The sequence below is a fragment of the Colias philodice genome, chromosome 17, assembly GCF_061535455.1.
Source record: "Colias philodice isolate Cphi_HAF_F1 chromosome 17, ilColPhil1 Martin Lab GWU primary, whole genome shotgun sequence".
Lineage (NCBI taxonomy): Eukaryota > Metazoa > Arthropoda > Insecta > Lepidoptera > Pieridae > Colias > Colias philodice.
This window is the reverse complement of record NC_143102.1, coordinates 10,061,946-10,077,236: the sequence shown is the minus strand read 5'-3', so window position 1 is coordinate 10,077,236 and position 15,291 is coordinate 10,061,946. Positions and strand designations below refer to the sequence as shown.

General features: G+C 41.8%; 1 protein-coding gene across 1 annotated transcript in view; it reads left to right on the top strand.

Moving 5' to 3' along the window:
- The window catches only part of p115 (General vesicular transport factor p115), a 32,528-nt gene extending 18,608 nt beyond the window's left edge, over window positions 1-13,920 (top strand). Inside the window, exons 8-9 of the mRNA XM_089705548.1 lie at window positions 13,111-13,458; window positions 13,720-13,920. Of these exons, the coding sequence (XP_089561674.1) occupies window positions 13,111-13,458; window positions 13,720-13,812 (441 nt within the window). The 3' untranslated portion in view covers window positions 13,813-13,920. The remainder of the gene's footprint in view (window positions 1-13,110; window positions 13,459-13,719) is intronic.
- Window positions 13,921-15,291: the final 1,371 nt, after the last annotated feature.

Below are 15,291 nucleotides of genomic sequence, written 5' to 3'. Positions count from 1 at the left end.
ACTACTGACCCAATTACTACTGTAGACGATTTTGAGCTTGCTGATAGCCTTTGCTCAATCACAATTAAAGATCAGGAGATTATTAAGCTAATTCGGGATTTGGACTATAGAAAGGGAGCCGGGTCGGATGGCATACCGGCTGTCTTCATTAAAAACTGTGGAACTAGTCTTAGAACACCTTTACGCATACTCTTCCAACGTTCCATAACCGAAGGAATTTTCCCAGACTTATGGAAAAAGGCTTTAATTGTGCCCATACATAAAAAAGGCTCGAAGAAAGATATAACTAACTATAGGGGCATATCACTACTTAATATATTTGCTAAAATGCTGGAAAAAGTAGTATACCAAAAAATCTACACTCATACACTTAAATGTATTCCTACTCAACAACACGGTTTTATTAAATCACGGAACGTTACTACTAACTTATTAGACTTAACACATTACACAAATAACAACATGAGTGAAGGAGCACAGGTCGATGTAATTTACACAGATTTCGAGAAGGCATTTGATAGAGTAAGTCATAATGTTCTTATCCGTAAGCTTTATGCGGTGGGTATCAGGGGTGATCTTCTCAGATGGATAGAGTCTTATATCAGGAACCGCAGTCAATCGGTGATTCTAGGAGGGTTTAAATCAGATTTTGTTGATATTACTTCGGGCGTCCCGCAGGGATCGCATCTCGGTCCCTTATTGTATAACATTTATTTATTCGACATTGGTAACAGCTTTGTAAATTCTAATTTCTTACTTTATGCTGATGATAAAAAAATATTCAGAAAAGTCACTTCCTCTTACGATTGTCAATGTCTTCAGGATGATCTTAATAGATTAAGTGACTATTATAAATTAAATAAAATATCAATTAATATAAAAAAATGCCAAAAAATAAGTTTTACCCGTAATAGAAATAATAATATTATTTGTTTTGATTATAAAATTAATAGTGAATCTATACCTGCTGTTACTTCAGTAAGGGACCTAGGTGTGATTCTGGACGTCAAACTTGCATATCGTACACACGTGGATTTTATTGTTCATAAAGCCTACAAAAATCTTGGTTTCATCTTGCGACAAGCTGATCCATTTAACGACATTACTTGCTTGAAAGTTCTTTATTTTGCCTACGTACGTAGTGTTCTCGAATTTGCAAGTGTGATCTGGCGACCGCAATATAAATGTCACATTAAAAGATTGGAAGCAATACAAAAAATATTTGTGAACAAAATGAATTATAAAACAAAACATTATTCGTTGAATTATGAACAGGCTTGCTCACATTATGGGTTAAATACGTTGGAGGATAGGAGAGATATAATAGACATTATGCTGTTATACGATATCGTGAACAACAAGTTTGACTATTCCACAGCGTTGGAAAATATAAAGTTTCTTGTACCCACACAGCGTACTCGCCATACACGCCTATTCCACGTGCCGGCTACATCAACTAATTATCTAAAAATGTCACCGCTCCATAGGCTCCCGGACATTTATAATAAAAAATTTTCTTCTGTGGATCCCTTCTGTTTATCGCGTACTAGTTTTAAAAAGCAAATTTTACAATTAATCAATACTGAAGCTCAGCTCACATAATAATATAATACATTAGCTTCTTACACTCACTGCTATTACACTCACACATTCTCATACACGCACTTTCACACACACACACACACTCACACTCACAATCACATCCTACTTACCTGGTTTTACTTAATATTAAATTAAGTTGGTTTTAATTTATTATGAATTCATAGATATTTAAAACATTTCCTTTCTTTATAAATACTTATTGGGCTTGATCAATGCTTACTTTACCTACATGAAATTAAAATATTTTCTCTTATCATTTGTAAAATTCTTATACTAGTCTTTGTTCACATACGTATATTATTTTTACTACCTATCGGTGTACCTTTTAATTGGCGTAGCTTAGTATTTATTCATCTCAAAAATTGTATCACTAGCTGTAAGGTACCTTATCATAAATAAATAAATAAATAAATAAATAAATAAATAAATAAATTATAAGCTGTGTGACACTTCACACATCGTCAAAATGTTGCTGTAAGCTGCGTGACACTTCACGCATCGTCAAAATGTTGCTGTAAGCTGCCTGACACTTCACGCATCGTCAAAATGTTGCTGTAAGCTGCCTGACACTTCACGCATCGTCAAAATGTTGCTTTAAGCTGCGTGACACTTCACGCATCGTCAAAATGTTGCTGTAAGCTGCGTGACACTTCACGCATCGTCAAAATGTTGCTGTAAGCTGCCTGACACTTCACGCATCGTCAAAATGTTGCTGTAAGCTGCGTGACACTTCACGCATCGTCAAAATGTTGCTGTAAGCTGCCTGACACTTCACGCATCGTCAAAATGTTGCTGTAAGCTGCGTGACACTTCACACATCGTCAAAATGTTGCTGTAAGTACCGTGCCGCTTGGGCCATCATTAAAATGTTATTATAAGCTGTGTGACACTTCACACATCGTCAAAATGTTGCTGTAAGCTGCGTGACACTTCACACATCGTCAAAATGTTGCTGTAAGTACCGGGCCGCTTGGGCCATCATCAAAATGTTATTATAAGCTGTGTGACACTTCACACATCGTCAAAATGTTGCTGTAAGCTGCGTGACACTTCACACATCGTCAAAATGTTGCTGTAAGCTGCCTGACACTTCACGCATCGTCAAAATGTTTCTGTAAGCTGCGTGACACTTCGCGCATCGTCAAAATGTTGCTGTAAGTACCGTGCCACTTGGGACATTGTCAAAATGTTATTATAAGCTGCGTGACACTTCACGCATCGTCAAAATGTTGCTGTAAGCTGCCTGCCACTTCACGCATCGTCAAAATGTTGCTGTAAGTACCGTGCCGCTTGGGCCATCATCAAAATGTTATTATAAGCTGTGTGACACTTCACACATCGTCAAAATGTTGCTGTAAGCTGCGTGACACTTCGCGCATCGTCAAAATGTTGCTGTAAGTACCGTGCCACTTGGGACATTGTCAAAATGTTATTATAAGCTGCGTGACACTTCACGCATCGTCAAAATGTTGCTGTAAGCTGCCTGACACTTCACGCATCGTCAACATGTTGCTGTAAGTACCGTGCCGCTTGGGCCATCATCAAAATGTTATTATAAGCTGTGTGACAATTCACACATCGTCAAAATGTTGCTGTAAGCTGCGTGACACTTCACACATCGTCAAAATGTTGCTGTAAGTACCATGCCGCTTGGGCCATCATCAAAATGTTATTATAAGCTGTGTGACACTTCACACATCGTCAAAATGTTGCTGTTAGCTGCGTGACTTTTCACACATCGTCAAAATGTTGCTGTAAGTACCGTGCCGCTTGGGCCATCATCAAAATGTTATTATAAGCTGTGTGACACTTCACACATCGTCAAAATGTTGCTGTAAGCTGCGTGACACTTCACGCATCGTCAAAATGTTGCTGTAAGCTGCCTGACACTTCACGCATCGTCAAAATGTTGCTGTAAGCTGCCTGACACTTCACGCATCGTCAAAATGTTGCTTTAAGCTGCGTGACACTTCACGCATCGTCAAAATGTTGCTGTAAGCTGCGTGACACTTCACGCATCGTCAAAATGTTGCTGTAAGCTGCCTGACACTTCACGCATCGTCAAAATGTTGCTGTAAGCTGCGTGACACTTCACGCATCGTCAAAATGTTGCTGTAAGCTGCCTGACACTTCACGCATCGTCAAAATGTTGCTGTAAGCTGCGTGACACTTCACACATCGTCAAAATGTTGCTGTAAGTACCGTGCCGCTTGGGCCATCATTAAAATGTTATTATAAGCTGTGTGACACTTCACACATCGTCAAAATGTTGCTGTAAGCTGCGTGACACTTCACACATCGTCAAAATGTTGCTGTAAGTACCGGGCCGCTTGGGCCATCATCAAAATGTTATTATAAGCTGTGTGACACTTCACACATCGTCAAAATGTTGCTGTAAGCTGCGTGACACTTCACACATCGTCAAAATGTTGCTGTAAGCTGCCTGACACTTCACGCATCGTCAAAATGTTTCTGTAAGCTGCGTGACACTTCATGCATCGTCAAAATGTTGCTGGAAGCTGCCTGACACTTCACGCATCGTCAAAATGTTGCTGTAAGCTGCCTGACACTTCACGCATCGTCAAAATGTTGCTGTATGCTGCGTGACACTTCACGCATCGTCAAAATGTTGCTGTAAGCTGCGTGACACTTCGCGCATCGTCAACATGTTGCTGTAAGTACCGTGCCGCTTGGGCCATCATCAAAATGTTATTATAAGCTGTGTGACACTTCACACAGCGTCAAAATGTTGCTGTAAGCTGCGTGACACTTCACACATCGTCAAAATGTTGCTGTAAGTACCATGCCGCTTGGGCCATCATCAAAATGTTATTATAAGCTGTGTGACACTTCACACATCGTCAAAATGTTGCTGTAAGCTGCGTGACACTTCACACATCGTCAAAATGTTGCTGTAAGTACCGTGCCGCTTGGGCCATCATCAAAATGTTATTATAAGCTGTGTGACACTTCACACATCGTCAAAATGTTGCTGTAAGCTGCGTGACACTTCGCGCATCGTCAAAATGTTGCTGTAAGTACCGTGCCACTTGGGACATTGTCAAAATGTTATTATAAGCTGCGTGACACTTCACGCATCGTCAAAATGTTGCTGTAAGCTGCCTGCCACTTCACGCATCGTCAAAATGTTGCTGTAAGTACCGTGCCGCTTGGGCCATCATCAAAATGTTATTATAAGCTGTGTGACACTTCACACATCGTCAAAATGTTGCTGTAAGCTGCGTGACACTTCGCGCATCGTCAAAATGTTGCTGTAAGTACCGTGCCACTTGGGACATTGTCAAAATGTTATTATAAGCTGCGTGACACTTCACGCATCGTCAAAATGTTGCTGTAAGCTGCCTGACACTTCACGCATCGTCAACATGTTGCTGTAAGTACCGTGCCGCTTGGGCCATCATCAAAATGTTATTATAAGCTGTGTGACACTTCACACATCGTCAAAATGTTGCTGTAAGCTGCGTGACACTTCACACATCGTCAAAATGTTGCTGTAAGTACCATGCCGCTTGGGCCATCATCAAAATGTTATTATAAGCTGTGTGACACTTCACACATCGTCAAAATGTTGCTGTTAGCTGCGTGACTTTTCACACATCGTCAAAATGTTGCTGTAAGTACCGTGCCGCTTGGGCCATCATCAAAATGTTATTATAAGCTGTGTGACACTTCACACATCGTCAAAATGTTGCTGTAAGCTGCGTGACACTTCACGCATCGTCAAAATGTTGCTGTAAGCTGCCTGACACTTCACGCATCGTCAAAATGTTGCTGTAAGCTGCCTGACACTTCACGCATCGTCAAAATGTTGCTTTAAGCTGCGTGACACTTCACGCATCGTCAAAATGTTGCTGTAAGCTGCGTGACACTTCACGCATCGTCAAAATGTTGCTGTAAGCTGCCTGACACTTCACGCATCGTCAAAATGTTGCTGTAAGCTGCGTGACACTTCACGCATCGTCAAAATGTTGCTGTAAGCTGCCTGACACTTCACGCATCGTCAAAATGTTGCTGTAAGCTGCGTGACACTTCACACATCGTCAAAATGTTGCTGTAAGTACCGTGCCGCTTGGGCCATCATTAAAATGTTATTATAAGCTGTGTGACACTTCACACATCGTCAAAATGTTGCTGTAAGCTGCGTGACACTTCACACATCGTCAAAATGTTGCTGTAAGTACCGGGCCGCTTGGGCCATCATCAAAATGTTATTATAAGCTGTGTGACACTTCACACATCGTCAAAATGTTGCTGTAAGCTGCGTGACACTTCACACATCGTCAAAATGTTGCTGTAAGCTGCCTGACACTTCACGCATCGTCAAAATGTTTCTGTAAGCTGCGTGACACTTCACGCATCGTCAAAATGTTGCTGGAAGCTGCCTGACACTTCACGCATCGTCAAAATGTTGCTGTAAGCTGCCTGACACTTCACGCATCGTCAAAATGTTGCTGTATGCTGCGTGACACTTCACGCATCGTCAAAATGTTGCCGTAAGCTGCGTGACACTTCACACATCGTCAAAATGTTGCTGTAAGTACCGTGCCGATTGGGCCATCATCAAAATGTTATTATAAGCTGCGTGACACTTCACGCATCGTCAAAATGTTGCTGTAAGCTGCCTGACACTTCACGCATCGTCAAAATGTTGCTGTAAGTACCGTGCCGCTTGGGCCATCATCAAAATGTTATTATAAGCTGTGTGACACTTCACACATCGTCAAAATGTTGCTGTAAGCTGCGTGACACTTCACACATCGTCAAAATGTTGCTGTAAGCTGCCTGACACTTCACGCATCGTCAAAATGTTTCTTTAAGCTGCGTGACACTTCACGCATCGTCAAAATATTGCTGTAAGCTGCCTGACACTTCACGCATCGTCAAAATGTTGCTGTAAGCTGCCTGACACTTCACGCATCGTCAAAATGTTGCTGTAAGCTGCGTGACACTTCACACATCGTCAAAATGTTGCTGTAAGTACCGTGCCGCTTGGGACATTGTCAAAATGTTATTATAAGCTGTGTGACACTTCACACATCGTCAAAATGTTGCTGTAAGCTGCGTGACACTTCGCGCATCGTCAAAATGTTGCTGTAAGTACCGTGCCACTTGGGACATTGTCAAAATGTTATTATAAGCTGCGTGACACTTCACGCATCGTCAAAATGTTGCTGTAAGCTGCCTGACACTTCACGCATCGTCAACATGTTGCTGTAAGTACCGTGCCGCTTGGGCCATCATCAAAATGTTATTATAAGCTGTGTGACACTTCACACATCGTCAAAATGTTGCTGTAAGCTGCGTGACACTTCACACATCGTCAAAATGTTGCTGTAAGTACCATGCCGCTTGGGCCATCATCAAAATGTTATTATAAGCTGTGTGACACTTCACACATCGTCAAAATGTTGCTGTAAGCTGCGTGACACTTCGCGCATCGTCAAAATGTTGCTGTAAGTACCGTGCCACTTGGGACATTGTCAAAATGTTATTATAAGCTGCGTGACACTTCACGCATCGTCAAAATGTTGCTGTAAGCTGTGTGACACTTCACGCATCGTCAAAATGTTGCTGTAAGTACCGTGCCGCTTGGGCCATCATCAAAATGTTATTATAAGCTGTGTAACACTTCACACATCGTCAAAATGTTGCTGTAAGCTGCGTGACACTTCGCGCATCGTCAAAATGTTGCTGTAAGTACCGTGCCACTTGGGACATTGTCAAAATGTTATTATAAGCTGCGTGACACTTCACGCATCGTCAAAATGTTGCTGTAAGCTGCCTGACACTTCACGCATCGTCAAAATGTTGCTATAAGCTGCGAGACACTTCACGCATCGTCAAAATGTTGCTGTAAGCTGCGTGACACTTCACGCATCGTCAAAATGTTGCTGTAAGCTGCCTGACACTTCACGCATCGTCAAAATGTTGCTGTAAGCTGCGTGACACTTCACGCATCGTCAAAATGTTGCTGTAAGCTGCCTGACACTTCACGCATCGTCAAAATGTTGCTGTAAGTACCGTGCCGCTTGGGCCATCATCAAAATGTTATTATAAGCTGTGTGACACTTCACACATCGTCAAAATGTTGCTGTAAGCTGCCTGACACTTCACGCATCGTCAAAATGTTGCTGTAAGCTGCCTGACACTTCACGCATCGTCAAAATGTTGCTGTAAGCTGCGTGACACTTCACGCATCGTCAAAATGTTGCTGTAAGCTGCGTGACACTTCACACATCGTCAAAATGTTGCTGTAACTACCGTGCCGCTTGGGCCATCATCAAAATGTTATTATAAGCTGCGTGACACTTCACACATCGTCAAAATGTTGCTGTAAGCTGCGTGACACTTCGCGCATCGTCAAAATGTTGCTGTAAGTACCGTGCCGCTTGGGCCATCATCAAAATGTTATTATAAGCTGTGTAACACTTCACACATCGTCAAAATGTTGCTGTAAGCTGCGTGACACTTCGCGCATCGTCAACATGTTGCTGTAAGTACCGTGCCGCTTGGGCCATCATCAAAATGTTATTATAAGCTGTGTGACACTTCACACAGCGTCAAAATGTTGCTGTAAGCTGCGTGACACTTCACACATCGTCAAAATGTTGCTGTAAGTACCATGCCGCTTGGGCCATCATCAAAATGTTATTATAAGCTGTGTGACACTTCACACATCGTCAAAATGTTGCTGTAAGCTGCGTGACACTTCACACATCGTCAAAATGTTGCTGTAAGTACCGTGCCGCTTGGGCCATCATCAAAATGTTATTATAAGCTGTGTGACACTTCACACATCGTCAAAATGTTGCTGTAAGCTGCTCGACACTTCGCGCATCGTCAAAATGTTGCTGTAAGTACCGTGCCACTTGGGACATTGTCAAAATGTTATTATAAGCTGCGTGACACTTCACGCATCGTCAAAATGTTGCTGTAAGCTGCCTGCCACTTCACGCATCGTCAAAATGTTGCTGTAAGTACCGTGCCGCTTGGGCCATCATCAAAATGTTATTATAAGCTGTGTGACACTTCACACATCGTCAAAATGTTGCTGTAAGCTGCGTGACACTTCGCGCATCGTCAAAATGTTGCTGTAAGTACCGTGCCACTTGGGACATTGTCAAAATGTTATTGTAAGCTGCGTGACACTTCACGCATCGTCAAAATGTTGCTGTAAGCTGCCTGACACTTCGCGCATCGTCAACATGTTGCTGTAAGTACCGTGCCGCTTGGGCCATCATCAAAATGTTATTATAAGCTGTGTGACACTTCACACATCGTCAAAATGTTGCTGTAAGCTGCGTGACACTTCACACATCGTCAAAATGTTGCTGTAAGTACCATGCCGCTTGGGCCATCATCAAAATGTTATTATAAGCTGTGTGACACTTCACACATCGTCAAAATGTTGCTGTTAGCTGCGTGACTTTTCACACATCGTCAAAATGTTGCTGTAAGTACCGTGCCGCTTGGGCCATCATCAAAATGTTATTATAAGCTGTGTGACACTTCACACATCGTCAAAATGTTGCTGTAAGCTGCCTGACACTTCACGCATCGTCAAAATGTTGCTGTAAGCTGCCTGACACTTCACGCATCGTCAAAATGTTGCTTTAAGCTGCGTGACACTTCACGCATCGTCAAAATGTTGCTGTAAGCTGCGTGACACTTCACGCATCGTCAAAATGTTGCTGTAAGCTGCCTGACACTTCACGCATCGTCAAAATGTTGCTGTAAGCTGCGTGACACTTCACGCATCGTCAAAATGTTGCTGTAAGCTGCCTGACACTTCACGCATCGTCAAAATGTTGCTGTAAGCTGCGTGACACTTCACACATCGTCAAAATGTTGCTGTAAGTACCGTGCCGCTTGGGCCATCATTAAAATGTTATTATAAGCTGTGTGACACTTCACACATCGTCAAAATGTTGCTGTAAGCTGCGTGACACTTCACACATCGTCAAAATGTTGCTGTAAGTACCGTGCCGCTTGGGCCATCATCAAAATGTTATTATAAGCTGTGTGACACTTCACACATCGTCAAAATGTTGCTGTAAGCTGCGTGACACTTCACACATCGTCAAAATGTTGCTGTAAGCTGCCTGACACTTCACGCATCGTCAAAATGTTTCTGTAAGCTGCGTGACACTTCACGCATCGTCAAAATGTTGCTGGAAGCTGCCTGACACTTCACGCATCGTCAAAATGTTGCTGTAAGCTGCCTGACACTTCACGCATCGTCAAAATGTTGCTGTAAGCTGCGTGACACTTCACGCATCGTCAAAATGTTGCTGTAAGCTGCGTGACACTTCACACATCGTCAAAATGTTGCTGTAAGTACCGTGCCGATTGGGCCATCATCAAAATGTTATTATAAGCTGTGTGACACTTCACACATCGTCAAAATGTTGCTGTAAGCTGCGTGACACTTCACACATCGTCAAAATGTTGCTGTAAGCTGCGTGACACTTCACGCATCGTCAAAATGTTGCTGTAAGCTGCCTGACACTTCACGCACCGTCAAAATGTTGCTGTAAGCTGCCTGACACTTCACGCATCGTCAAAATGTTGCTGTAAGCTGCGTGACACTTCACGCATCGTCAAAATGTTGCTGTAAGCTGCGTGACACTTCACGCATCGTCAAAATGTTGCTGTAAGCTGCGTGACACTTCACACATCGTCAAAATGTTGCTGTAAGCTGCGTGACACTTCACACATCGTCAAAATGTTGCTGTAAGTACCGTGCCGCTTGGGCCATCATCAAAATGTTATTATAAGCTGTGTGACACTTCACACATCGTCAAAATGTTGCTGTAAGCTGCTCGACACTTCGCGCATCGTCAAAATGTTGCTGTAAGTACCGTGCCACTTGGGACATTGTCAAAATGTTATTATAAGCTGCGTGACACTTCACGCATCGTCAAAATGTTGCTGTAAGCTGCCTGCCACTTCACGCATCGTCAAAATGTTGCTGTAAGTACCGTGCCGCTTGGGCCATCATCAAAATGTTATTATAAGCTGTGTGACACTTCACACATCGTCAAAATGTTGCTGTAAGCTGCGTGACACTTCGCGCATCGTCAAAATGTTGCTGTAAGTACCGTGCCACTTGGGACATTGTCAAAATGTTATTGTAAGCTGCGTGACACTTCACGCATCGTCAAAATGTTGCTGTAAGCTGCCTGACACTTCGCGCATCGTCAACATGTTGCTGTAAGTACCGTGCCGCTTGGGCCATCATCAAAATGTTATTATAAGCTGTGTGACACTTCACACATCGTCAAAATGTTGCTGTAAGCTGCGTGACACTTCACACATCGTCAAAATGTTGCTGTAAGTACCATGCCGCTTGGGCCATCATCAAAATGTTATTATAAGCTGTGTGACACTTCACACATCGTCAAAATGTTGCTGTTAGCTGCGTGACTTTTCACACATCGTCAAAATGTTGCTGTAAGTACCGTGCCGCTTGGGCCATCATCAAAATGTTATTATAAGCTGTGTGACACTTCACACATCGTCAAAATGTTGCTGTAAGCTGCCTGACACTTCACGCATCGTCAAAATGTTGCTGTAAGCTGCCTGACACTTCACGCATCGTCAAAATGTTGCTTTAAGCTGCGTGACACTTCACGCATCGTCAAAATGTTGCTGTAAGCTGCGTGACACTTCACGCATCGTCAAAATGTTGCTGTAAGCTGCCTGACACTTCACGCATCGTCAAAATGTTGCTGTAAGCTGCGTGACACTTCACGCATCGTCAAAATGTTGCTGTAAGCTGCCTGACACTTCACGCATCGTCAAAATGTTGCTGTAAGCTGCGTGACACTTCACACATCGTCAAAATGTTGCTGTAAGTACCGTGCCGCTTGGGCCATCATTAAAATGTTATTATAAGCTGTGTGACACTTCACACATCGTCAAAATGTTGCTGTAAGCTGCGTGACACTTCACACATCGTCAAAATGTTGCTGTAAGTACCGTGCCGCTTGGGCCATCATCAAAATGTTATTATAAGCTGTGTGACACTTCACACATCGTCAAAATGTTGCTGTAAGCTGCGTGACACTTCACACATCGTCAAAATGTTGCTGTAAGCTGCCTGACACTTCACGCATCGTCAAAATGTTTCTGTAAGCTGCGTGACACTTCACGCATCGTCAAAATGTTGCTGGAAGCTGCCTGACACTTCACGCATCGTCAAAATGTTGCTGTAAGCTGCCTGACACTTCACGCATCGTCAAAATGTTGCTGTAAGCTGCGTGACACTTCACGCATCGTCAAAATGTTGCTGTAAGCTGCGTGACACTTCACACATCGTCAAAATGTTGCTGTAAGTACCGTGCCGATTGGGCCATCATCAAAATGTTATTATAAGCTGTGTGACACTTCACACATCGTCAAAATGTTGCTGTAAGCTGCGTGACACTTCACACATCGTCAAAATGTTGCTGTAAGCTGCGTGACACTTCACGCATCGTCAAAATGTTGCTGTAAGCTGCCTGACACTTCACGCACCGTCAAAATGTTGCTGTAAGCTGCCTGACACTTCACGCATCGTCAAAATGTTGCTGTAAGCTGCGTGACACTTCACGCATCGTCAAAATGTTGCTGTAAGCTGCGTGACACTTCACGCATCGTCAAAATGTTGCTGTAAGCTGCGTGACACTTCACACATCGTCAAAATGTTGCTGTAAGTACCGTGCCGCTTGGGCCATCATCAAAATGTTATTATAAGCTGTGTGACACTTCACACATCGTCAAAATGTTGCTGTAAGCTGCCTGACACTTCACGCACCGTCAAAATGTTGCTGTAAGCTGCCTGACACTTCACGCATCGTCAAAATGTTGCTGTAAGCTGCGTGACACTTCACGCATCGTCAAAATGTTGCTGTAAGCTGCGTGACACTTCACGCATCGTCAAAATGTTGCTGTAAGCTGCGTGACACTTCACACATCGTCAAAATGTTGCTGTAAGTACCGTGCCGCTTGGGCCATCATCAAAATGTTATTATAAGCTGTGTGACACTTCACACATCGTCAAAATGTTGCTGTAAGCTGCCTGACACTTCATGCATCGTCAAAATGTTGCTGTAAGCTGCGTGACACTTCACGCATCGTCAAAATGTTGCTGTAAGCTGCGTGACACTTCGCGCATCGTCAAAATGTTGCTGTAAGTACCGTGCCGCTTGGGCCATCATCAAAATGTTATTATAAGCTGTGTGACACTTCACACATCGTCAAAATGTTGCTGTAAGCTGCGTGACACTTCACGCATCGTCAAAATGTTGCTGTTAGTACCGTGCCGCTTGGGCCATCATCAAAATGTTATTATAAGCTGTGTGACACTTCACACATCGTCAAAATGTTGCTGTAAGCTGCGTGACACTTCACACATCGTCAAAATGTTGCTGTAAGCTGCGTGACACTTTACGCATCGTCAAAATGTTTCTATAAGCTGCGTACTAAAATAAATTATTTTTCCAGGGTGCCCTCAACGACTCGATAGCATCGAATTCGCTCCTCAAAGACGAGAATACGCTGCTAAAAGCGCAAGTTTCCGCCAAATTACCAAACCAAATGCAAATACAACAAATGAGTCAGTCAAGCCAGGCCACGCCGGGGCAAACCCACCAATCCAGTCAAGCTAATCATGTAGCCCCAAACCAAGATTTTCTGGTCGAATATGATAACAAAATACAAGCTTTGAATGCAGAAGTGAACAGACTAAATGAGGTGTTGAATAGTTCTGAAGAAGGGAAAAGAAATTCTGAACAGGAGTTGGAGAAATTGAGGAAGGATCAAGATGACTTGCTGGAATTGCTCGCTGATCAGGTTTGTGTTTTGGAAATATCTAGACCGACTTTAGAATATTACCTAGCTTTTTTGTTTGTTTGTAATAAACGCAAAAACTATGAAAGCGAGTAGAAAGTTTATTTTCCTGTACAAAACTTCATTTATAAGTCTGCAATGAGAATTTATTTAATCTTGCATGCTCTTTTAAATTCACTTTTTACATCTTATAAAATCCGGGGAAAAAATGTACCCCTAAAATAATTTGTCAACTTTTACACTTACAAATATTTTCTTTTACAGGATTTGAAAATAAACGAATATAAAATGCGATTGATGTCTTTGGGCCAAAATGTAGATGAAGAAGCCGCGGAAACGGAACTCAATCTGACGTAGAGCCTACACATGTATTAAATTATAAGATGTATCGTTTTCGTTAGAAATTTATTTTACGATCCACTATGTATAATAAAATGATGTTTTAATATATGTTGTATTTATTAATGTGGTGTTTTATTTAATGGCCTGATTTCCCAAAACGAGGAACAATCTTAGGATATATTATAATATGACTATTAGAGTAAAACTATAGCTATAAATTTAATTAATATGAACACAAAAAGGTCAATAGTTGCAGGTTCGAATCCCGCCTCAAGATCAAATATTTCTATATTTTAAAAAATTATATGAATACAAAATGAATAGGAACTGAGTTAACGACATAAAAATAATCCTTGTGATCTTATAGCTGTGCACTTATCTGAGTTTAAACTGTAGCGTTATTTTTTGTAATCGACTTAATTTACTGGTTTTAACTTTATTTATGAAAAAAGGCTTCCTATAATTTTGTAAAGCATTGTATTTTTTGGTTCTTGATGCATTTAGACCAAACGAACATAGAGCTAAAGCGAAAACTCGTATTCAGTGTTGTTCAGTATTAGAACATTGCATATAATCTATTCGAACACACTGAACAACAAAAGAATGTTCTAAGCCTGTTTACACAAAAATAATTTGACTTAGCAAATGCACCGTTACACTTTTGCAAAAGTATGGAAGGCAGGCAAAATTAAACCGCGCCTTGCCTGGTGTAGGTCTGCTAAATTCAGTCAAGTGTTAAAAATATGATATAGAAGTGTAGGTACTATATTGTTTTTTGCAAGTACCTAACGTCACGTTCATGCAAATATTAGACGCTCGGTGTGGCGCAATTCTCACAGCGAGTGTTCTTCACTGTAACATTTTGTTGTACCTTACATAAACTATTAGTTAAAAATACAATATAACTATTATAAAGGCGAAAGTTTGTATGGATGTATGGATGTTTGTTACTCTTTCACGTAAAAATAACTATTATAAAGGCGAAAGTTTGTATGGATGTATGGATGTTTGTTACTCTTTCACGTAAAAACTACTGAACCGATTACAATGAAATTTAGCACACATATAGAGGGTAACTTGGATTAACACATAGGATAGGTTTTATCCCGGAAATCCCACGGGAACGGGAACTATCCGGGTTTTCCTTTGAAAACGCGGGCGAAGCCGCGGGCGGAAATCTAGTACAATATAATAGTACTCTTTATATTTGAATCTATTAGGTTTTTGATGAATAGAACATTATACGGAACATTGAGCATTCGTCATTTTTAAATTTGTGAGCATCAGGGTGCTTTTCAATCGGAGATGTGCTATGCTACGTTGCTGTGGATGCATTTGTTATCCACCATCATATTCATTGGTGCAATGGTGGAAACGGATTCAGCTAAGCTACTTTTATACAGGGTGTAATCGTTAAATGTGCACAGGCGATTATTCCGTAACTATTACAGATATTAAAAAACTTTAAACTGATATCGAAAGTACTTTACCTAA